This window comes from Gavialis gangeticus, unplaced genomic scaffold (assembly GCF_001723915.1).
Source record: "Gavialis gangeticus isolate Ggan-Ray unplaced genomic scaffold, GavGan_comp1, whole genome shotgun sequence".
In the NCBI taxonomy this organism is placed as follows: domain Eukaryota; kingdom Metazoa; phylum Chordata; order Crocodylia; family Gavialidae; genus Gavialis; species Gavialis gangeticus.
This window is the reverse complement of record NW_017729006.1, coordinates 46,552,422-46,562,540: the sequence shown is the minus strand read 5'-3', so window position 1 is coordinate 46,562,540 and position 10,119 is coordinate 46,552,422. Positions and strand designations below refer to the sequence as shown.

The 10,119-nt window shown below is 41.9% G+C and overlaps 1 protein-coding gene across 3 annotated transcripts in view; it reads left to right on the top strand.

Annotated features, from left to right (window-relative positions):
• The window catches only part of TEX10 (testis expressed 10), a 157,836-nt gene that overhangs the window by 81,299 nt on the left and 66,418 nt on the right, over positions 1-10,119 (top strand). For all 3 annotated transcript variants that reach the window (XM_019509167.1, XM_019509169.1, XM_019509168.1), the window contains 2 exons: positions 4,924-5,012; positions 7,027-7,160. In XM_019509167.1, the coding sequence (XP_019364712.1) occupies positions 4,924-5,012; positions 7,027-7,160 (223 nt within the window). The remainder of the gene's footprint in view (positions 1-4,923; positions 5,013-7,026; positions 7,161-10,119) is intronic.

Here is a 10,119-nt window from a genome sequence, read left to right as displayed (position 1 = left end):
TTATCCGCCCACCCTTGTAACCTGTCCAGGTCCGATTGTAGCCTGCTTCTTCCTTCTAGTGTGCCCACGTCCCCCCACATCTTAGTGTCATCAGCAAATTTGAACAGGGTGCTTTTCACCCCCTCATCCAAATCACTGATGAAGATGTTGAACAGCGCGGGCCCGAGGACCGAGCCCTGCGGAACCCCACTGCCCACGTCCTTCCAAGTTGAGAAGGACCCATCCACTACCACCCTCTGGGTGCGGCCCTCCAGCCAGTTGGCGACCCATTTGACTGTGTGGGTGCCTACACCACAGCCTCCCAGTTTCTTAATGAGAACGGGGTGAGAGACAGTGTCAAAAGCCTTCCGGAAGTCCAGGAAGACTATGTCCACTGCTACCCCTGCATCTAATGATCTGGTGATCTGATCGTAAAAGGCCTGTACCACCTCTCTTGGAGGTTGGTTCCAGACCCTAGCCGCCCTGACTATGAAATAGCGCCTCCTGATATCTAGCCTAAACCTACCCTCTGCCAACTTGTGATCGTTATTCCTGGTCACCAGGTTGGTCTGACAGGATCCTGCCACTGATGAACCCGTGTGGATTGCCCCATCAGGTCCCCCATCAGAGGCCTTAATAAAGTTATGTAGTCATGGCGTTACAGGGAAAGGTCCATTCATATATTAGAAATAGGCTTAAAGATAGAGAGCAAAGGGTGTGTATAAATGGTCAGTTTTGGGAATGGAAAAAAGCAAACAGCAGGGTCCCATAGGGACCTGTATTAGGATCAGTGCTGTTTAATATATTTATAAATGATCTGGAAAAGGGGTTGAGTAGTGACGTGGCCCAATTTGTGGATGACATAAAATTATTCAAAATGGTAAAGACCAAGGTGGACTGCAAAGTACTACAGAAGGATCTGACGCTATTGAGCAAATGGGCAACTAAATGAGAGCTGAAATACAATGTAGATAAGTGTCAAATGATGCATATGGGCAAAGATAACCCAAGCTATACCTACACTATCTCTACCTATACTTTCTCCCTACCTATACTCTAACTATACCTACACTATCTATTACCACACAGGAAAGAGGTCTTGGGATCATTGTGGACAGTTCTCTAAAAATATCAGCTCAGTGCTCAGCAGCTGTCAAAAAGGCGAGGAAAATGTTAGGACTTATTAAGAAGGGACTTATAAACATAATGGACAGCTTTTGTCCTGTTCCACCACTGCCCAGCCTGGGCAGGTGAGCCTGGAGTAGGCACGGGATGCGCAGGGTCAGGGCTGTGCAGTGCAGGTCCCCACTGGTATCGCAGGGCTGGGGCCAGTGGTGGTGGCAGCTAAAAGGAGCCACCTGCTACCTGGGCTTCCTAGAAAGGCAGTCCAGCTGTGGAGCTGCCCCAGCCTTGCTGAATGCAAAGGGGGTGGCAGGATGTGCTATGGCTAGACTGTGCCTGAGCCAGGGGACCAAGAGACCTGCCACAGGTTGGATCCAGCTTGCAGTCCATATTTTGCCCACCCCTGATATAGGAGGAATCGTTTCAGGAGTAGCCAAGACTCCTTTCAGGCTTTATGTCAAAACCAACACCTTAAACTTCATGCAGTAAACAACTGATAGTTAACATAGATCATGGGGCACAAATGTAATGGCCCCATCTTGAGAGGCTCCACACTGTTTTCCCAGCAGTACATTCCCAGTGGTGTTACTGTGGCCCCACATAATCTTTTCCAGTAATCTGTCTGGGGGTTGCAAAGGCCTGGAAAGAAGTAGCAAGGTCTGCATCTTCAAGAAAAGTTAGCAATGTTCTTGGCAAATACAAGTGATAAAAGATGCTTTTGACAACTGCTACTACTAGGAGATCTGTAGGCACTAGTGGCAAAAGAAGATGAGAGTTTTAACTTAAGGTTCAAATTTGACTGGTATTAATAACAGCCAGTTAGTGGTACAGGTTACCCAATGGTACAGTTACAGTAAATTTAAATAGAGGTATTCTCACTGAGATTAGATCACTATTTGGAAATTACAGTGTCTGGTTGATTATGATGAATGCAGGGTTTGGATTAAATAACCAGAGGTCCCTCTCATCTGCAATTCTGTAACAGGTTCCTACCTCTTTTTTAAACTTTTATTCTAAAAAGGGGAAAAAATTAAAATCTGCATTCACTGTATTTCGTGGTGTACAAGTCAGGTCTTGAAGCCCAATTATTGTGTCTTAAAAAACAAACTCGACTTTTACACCATGCTGGTGCTGCTTGCAGGGGATGCCGCCGTGCCAGCAGAGCACCAAACCCATCCCCTCCCCCATCCCCTGTGAGTAGTGTCACTGGCAGTGCTGCTTGCAGAGGATGGGGCCACACCAGCCAAGCATGAACCCAGCCCCAACTTTTATACACCGTACCTATAAAAATCCTTACCTTTCAGATTGGAAAGTTGGCAGCCGACCTATACACCGTGTCGACCTATACACTGTGAAATGCTGTAAACCTAATTCTTCCTCCATTCGTGTTAGAAACATTTTATTTTATGGGTCAAATATCTCTAACTTTTTTTAATTAAAAGCAGCTTTTAGAGCCATTTTAGAAATGCACATAAATAGTTTTCAAGCATCTGTGAACATTTTTACCATATTTACCTGAATCTAAGATGACTTAGAATGTAAGGTGATCCTCCCAGTAATTAGATTCTATAGATGGAAAATCTATAATTTTGTTATAATTTTCCATGTTTAGAATCTAATTGGAGGATCTGATCTAATCTTAAATTTGTCCCCCACCCGCTGCTGCAGTAAAACGAGCAGTGCTTTGGGGGCAAGTGAGTGGGGAGTCAAGTGGCCTGCCCCTTGTTGCCTGCCCCCCCACTTGCTCCTACAGCTGCATGTCCCCCCAAAGTGCCTGCATTCCCCTGCACTGCTTGCTCTCTGTCACAACTGCCCCCCTGTGCCTGTGTTCCCTGACATGGCACTTAACCCTGACCTTCACCCCCTGGCATCTGCCTCCGCCTCCCTCTCATGCTCCCTTCCCCTCTTGCCCCTGTCCACCTGAGAGCCGCTCTAATTAAAGTGCCACAGCATCTTGTGCATCAGCACCCCCACACTTTTAAAATGATGGTGGGGGTGCTTGAACAAAAGCTCATTCAAGCTTTAGTTCAGGTGAACCTGCTGCCACTTTTGAAGCATGGGAATGCTGATGCACAAGATGTGGGAGGCTGCTGGAGCATGGTAATAATTACCAAGCTCTAGTAGACCCAGTTGAGTCTGCTCCGATGCTCTATAATTACAGCACATCGGAGCAACCTCTGTGCTCATGTACAGGCACCATTAGCTTTGTAACCTTAATGTTGTAAATCGGGGTCAGCAACCCCTGCTACATGTGCCGAACATGGCACATAAGCACAGTTTCTTTGGCACACGTTGGGGCTGGGGAGGCAGCAGCTGTGTGTAGCCTCCCAGCTGCAGCTGGCCCCAGGTCTGGGTAGCTGCTGCCAGCTGGGAGCCTGGGCTGCTCCCAGCAGGCAGCTGCGATGCTGCAAGCCCTGCTGGGAGCAGCCTGGGCTCCGTGGCTATCAGCAGCTACCCAGAGCTGGGGCCAGCTGCAGCCGGGAGGCTACAAACAGCTGCTGCCTCCCGGCCCCAGTGGGTGCAGTGCCAACAGCTGCTGCCATCCTGGGGCCGGGAGACAGCCGGGGCTGGGGCGGAAGGGCGTTATACAGAACTACTGCTTGAATTAATGGAGTACCTGATAGCAGCAATAGCAGACCAGCAGTAGATGGGGATGAGACTGTTTTGTCAGTGGGTTTCATAGTTTTTTGCTAATAGCAAAGGAATGGTGCAATTTAGTAACTTTGGATTCTTGGAGAGTGCGTTGGTATTGATCACACTGTAGAAGCCTATGTTTGTAAGTCTGGAAACTTTTTTATTGATTGATTGATTTACCAGTAACAATTTGGGTTGCATATATGCCCTGCTCTCACCCCCAGCTCATCTGATCTGATCTTCTCATGTCCTTCAGTTACTCCCATGCTGCAGCTGAATTTCCCAGTTGATTTCTAGTCTCCCTCTTCGTGTTCCTCATCCAGTCTAAGTGCTTGTACTTGTCCACTGAAATGTAATATACTAGAATCCAATGTAGAGGTACCCTGGGAAAAATCAGGTACACCAGTGCAAGTCAGTGTTGGTGTCATGTGTTTGCTTCAACTGTGGAATAGTCATTTTGCCCAGTGCAGGCAGCCTGTTTTCACTTCTGCCACTATGTAGTGGTGAGGCCCTTTCCTTTTTCATGCTTTTGTGACAAGGTATTTAGCAGAACTTGCGGATTCATTGGAATCTGACAGAGCTGTGCCATGAACTCTTCTGCTGTGGTCACAAACTTGCAACCCCTGGGCTGTCAACCATACTTCTTAGTGCCCACACCACCCCAGCCTCTGCTTATTTGCTGATGTCAGCATCACCAATCTAGCCTTTAGGCAGCCTATGTTTTATCCTACAGGAAAGTGTATATTGACTAAAATAAGATTTACAAGCTGCTGTGGAACCCTAAAGGAAGGCCAGGCTGTTCTGGGAGTCACCAGGCCTCCGCCCAGCTGATGCAGTGTCATGGCCTGAATGCTTGTGGCCCAGGTGACGTTATATAACCACATCTGTCCATTTTTCCCCTGCACAGCCTAGCATCAAAAGGCAGCTTGTACAATGGCTACTTGGCAGTTACTGCAGGAGGGCTGGTCATCTGTTTAAAAAAAACAACAACACAAAACTGTCTTCTACAAACATGGGCAGCTAGCTTTGTGGTGATGGCATTAGTCCTGTTTAATAATAACAGTTGCGGATAGGAATGCCAAATGTACTAGTATTGAATTTTATTTTTAAATTGATCATATTAATATCTAATTGCTTGAAGTGCAGTCTCAGTTATAGTATTACCAGTTCTAATTGTTCTTTTTTTAGATCATCCTTTGCAGGATGGAAGTGCCAAGTGCAAGATGGTTCATTGAATGACATAGACTATTTCAGCTTCTTTTTTTCAACCCTCACAGGTAATCCATGTTAATTTTTTACTTTAAAAAATAAGAAAATGGAAATGATTGTAATGAATTAGTCCGGGCTTCAGCAGTGTACAATGCTTAGAGCTGCTAGATCTGGGCCATGGAGCCGAGGGGCTTCAACAGTGTTCCGGCAGTGCGGGGCTTTGTCCATGCTGGGTCTGAGTAGCAAGGAGTTGCACCCACACTGCAGCTCTGGTGGGAAGAAGCAGCAGCCAAGAAAAGCAGTAGCAGCTGGGTTGGTACACCAGTCCACCTCATATCTGAGCCTCTTGTTAAGGCAAGCAACATTACTGACTGCTGAACTATAGGATCTCATTTAGAAGAATTGATAGATAAGTTGGATTAATACCAACTGTGAGGTGCAGGTTAAAGATGCTTGTACACACGGCAAAAAATCAGAAATTCTAGTAGCCTTGTACACTTTGCTTATTTATTCTCTTTAATTCTGTTTTAGCCCCTTATATACTTTCAGTGTCAATTACCATTTGGCCTGAAGTGTTTCATATTCTTTCAATGCATGGGTTAATTTTTTTTCTGACTGCGTTTTCTTCAAATTCTCAGTATTTAAATTATTTTATCAAAAAAATATTTTTCTCTATTTTAAGAGAATGCTGTGTGTGTATTTGTATATATTTTATTTACACACAAAATTAGAGTCTCTGCCAGATTGCTCTGGGCACCCTGACAGCATTTAAAATGTGCAGTTAAACTACACTGATCTCTCCATTCTTCTTAGATAATATTCTTAATGAACATGGAGTACTGATGCAGATAAGGCTATGTCTACATGGGGAAACTCGGGAAATTTAAGAGGAGGTCTACAATATAACTTCATTTAGCATTGATCTTGCCTAATGTAGCTCATGGTGAAAAAAGTATCTTTTCATTTCTGTTTTTTTTGGAATAGCTCACAAGCATTAGTTACCTTGAGGTAAAAAATAGATATTTTAACAGTGAAGACGAGACTATATTTTAAGTGTAGAGGGAAAAATCAGGAAAAACGTTATGTAAATAATAAGCCTTTTGTGGTGCAATGACACCTATTTTCAACTTGTTCATAAAGCATCTGGCAATTAAATGGAACATATACTGGTAACAGTGGTTAAAAAGATCTTTCTAAACTAAATTGAAATGATACGTTTTGTAACTTTTGACCATTAACTGATGTTAAAAGGCAAAAAATACAAGTAACTAATAGTATTTGTTATCTGTTTCATATTGTATTAGTTGATAGTTGTTTGATTTTTTTTTTTAATTTTTTTTCATATTTCAGAACACAAGCTTGTTACCTTTTTGTTTTCCTTCTTTGCATAAATAGTTTGAAGCAAATTGTTCTGCAGTGAAATAGTTACACATATACTGAAATTGCTTCTAGAAATTTATTATTTTGACAGTATTTGCAGCCATTAGCTACTATGCATATCCAAACTCAATGTATAGGAGGTGAAATTTCCAAAATATATTTAGCCACAAAAAACAGGTTCCTGTATTATTTTTAAAATTGCATTAGCTATACCACTGAAAAACTGTGATATAAGTGAGCCTTTTTTTAACCAGTTTATAATTCAACTGATGGGGCTCCCAGCCACAGGGAAGACCCTACTACATATACAAATTAAAGCTTGATAGTAACCAGTTATAAAGTTGGTACATATTTTTGAGGCCTAACTTTGTAGCTGGTTAGAGCTTTTTATGGTGTGATAGCTGTTTTGCACATGTAGCTGGTCTCAAAGTAACTGTGCAGTTAACCAGTTAATTGCACATTACCTGTTACATGTGGAGGGGACCCTTAGATTTCCCTTTACCTTACCTCTTACTGCATTCTCAGGCATTTTCTTTTTTGAACTCAAACTTCATTTTGCTATCCTTTCTTTACAGTATTAACTGAGATGTATCGGAATTGTTGAAAAATAAATATTCTGTTAATACAAAAGAATTTTTTTTCAGTTGTCCTAGTAAAGTGGAACAGCACATGATAAACTGGTTTATTCCTCCTTTTTCCTAGGGTTTTCAAGAGAGGAATTGATGAGCCTTCAGAGCATTAGAGGAAAACCTCACATTAGCCAGACGCAGCTTTCACCTGTTCGTCTCTATCTGACTGATCTGGACCAGTTTTTACACCACTGGAGTGTGACAGAGGTAATACTAGTTCTAAGAGACAGCATACAAACCCCAGAATTCCTGATTCCTCCTCTTTATCCATTGGTATCGGAAAGCTGTCATAAGTTGAAAAGAGCTCAAAATATTATTGCTGCTAGATTTGTTTATGGCCATTCCAGAGCCCTTTGACAGTATATTGGGGGAAGCTAATTTAAAAGGCAGTTGTTCAGTAATAAACCTATTTTGGGCAAGAGGTAGATAAGTCTCAGTGGAAAATTCTTAAACATTAATTAGATTAGGACTTGGAATTAATTGTTGGCTGCCAAAGGAGAAGAAATTATTTGCAAAAACTAATTTTGAAAGATTTTTCTTGAAAGTAAATTCTGCTGTCAAAGAGCACCCTTATTAAACACAAGAAGTAAGACTGAACTGATACTACAAATACTTAAGACTAGTTTCTTCTGTTCATCCACTCAGTTTATTTGAATTAGCAGTTTTCTAGTAGTACAGTGAATTCTGTGCCTCTCTCTATGATCATGCTGAGGTTTGCTCAGTTTGGATTTACCCTAGGTGCTAGAAGAACCTGAAGCTAGCAGGTTTAATTTTAAGAAAATAAGAGGATTTTATTTTAAGCTAATAAGAGAGATTAAATGTATTTAACTAATCTTTGGGATACATACTTCAGTTTTGATCTAGTCATACTTAACAATGAGACAACAGCTATGACAATAGAAGCAATTGTAGACAGCTGTTGTAATTAAGTATGTAGATTGTTTTCAATATTGGCAATCCATTTTGCTTAAAGGTAGAGGCATATTGGGCTCCTTCTGTTCCCGTAGAATAATACATAAAGTTAAGTGATGTTACCTAATAAGTGCACTGATAAATCTGTATCTGCATCAGTGTGTGTGCATACATTTATAAACTCAACTAAGCACTCTAAGCAACCTATACAAAATTTTTTGTTGGAAAAAAATTCTTTAATTTTTTATTAATGAATCCAACTTAACAAATTTAAGATTTTAAAAATTCATCCAATCCCCTAAAATACACATAAGATCTTTATCTTTCATCAACAGTGTTCCTTTAATATAAAGAGTCTTGTGTTCTTTTCTTCTCTTCCTTTCAGTCTGTGACAGTTTCTTTTATAATTCAATCTACGTTAAGCTTTTGCATTTCTTCATCTTTATATATTAATTCATCCCCTCTTTTTCCTCAGAACTCTGCATATTATAACTTCTTCTCATCTCTGCTTTTAAGTTTTAAATTTATTTCAAATTTGTTCTTCAGTGTTAGCTCATAGAACTTGCACTTACTTTCAATATTTAGAAAAGTTTCTTCAACTTTCTGGTTTAGAAGCAGAAAACTTTTTTCTTCTTTGCAAGTTCCAGAAATTTGCACCAGCTTTCTAAGCTAGTGTCTTTTTTCCTTTTCCCTTGTAGAACATTGACTTGACTGGCAGGTGACAGAACAAGGAGCAATGATCTCAAGTTGCAGCAAGGGAAGTTTGGGTTAGGTATTAAGAAAAACTTTCTCACAAGGAAGGTAGTGAAACACTGGAACAAGTTACCCAGAGAGGTTGTGGAATCTCCATCTTTTGAGTTACTAAGACCTGGCTAGACAAAGTATTGGCTGGGATGATATACTTGGGGATGGCCCTGCTTTGAGCAGGGGGTTGAACTAGATGACTTCCTGAGGTCCCTTCCAACCCTAATTTTCTTTGATTCTTTGAACTTTAGTAATGCAAAAGTATTTAAACCAGTCAGTGATTTTTGGGGTGTCACTTCTTTTCCAGGCTTTTGCAGGGCTACTTCTGGCAGCCACGAGAATATGACCAGTCAATTCCTTACGACTCTTAGGTTGCAAAGTTCTTAACAAGGTTCAATAAGAACACTAAGGTGTTATCTAATAACTGACATTTTACTTCTCTCACCATGTCTCCAACCTTCTTTCAGCACAGTGTGATTCTGGGACATGTCTACCGCATGTGGTAGAATTCTGCCAACTGATGATACTGCCTCCAGCATTTGCCCATTCCTGTACCATAAATATATTTAATTTTAAGTGGGGTGAGATACTATCATATAAGATTTTAAAATAGTTTACTAGTAGTGTTTAAGTGATATTGTAGCTGTGATGGTCCAGAAAGTATGAAAGGAACCAGAATCTTTGTGGGGGGGACTAGTCTTTTATTGGACCAGCTGCATGTTTGGCAGCAGTAGGAAACAAGCATGCAGCAGTAGGAATCTTCCTGAGAGGGAGTGTACTAGTGTTCCAATGTATAGACATCTCTCCCTTGTTCCCCACACCTTTTCCAGACCAGGATCCTGCTGGTTTGGGGGAGGCTTGGAGAACAGCAGCAGCAGGGCTCATCTTGAGCACTGGGGGAGTCCAGACACAGGAAAATGGCCCTGCAGCTTTCGCAGACTGTGATCCCCTGGACCTGCAGGTAGACTTTTAGCTGAATTCAAAAAGAGATTGGACAGATTCATGGAGGAAAGATGCATTGGTAACTATTGTGCATGGGAGTTAGGGATTCAGCCTCTGAATCAGAACTTCCTAGACCTTAAATGCCGGAGGCAGCAAGTGAAAGAGGAACAGTGAGGGGGAAAAACCCTAGTTATACCCCGTTCGTTCTCCCTTTCAGCATCCACTCTGCCACTGTGTGACACAGGATACTAGGCAAGATTGACTTCTGGTCTGACTCAGTAAATGACCGTTCTTATGGACTCCTCCCATAGGGGAAGCCGCCATTAGCCTTCTCCCATGCTCAGAAGAAGTCCAGCTGCCAGTGCTTTCTGAGGCCATGTACATATATCTCCTTGGAGAAAAGATATTCAGGATTTTTCTCCCAGAGCAAAAATGGCTGCTCCAGAAGAAAAGTAATCTGGGAACAACCAATGTTAAATCATTCCCAGAAGAGTTTCTCTTGAGACGACAAACATCTGTACAATTTACCCTTCTGGAAGAAGCTACAATACAGTCCTCCAGCATCCCC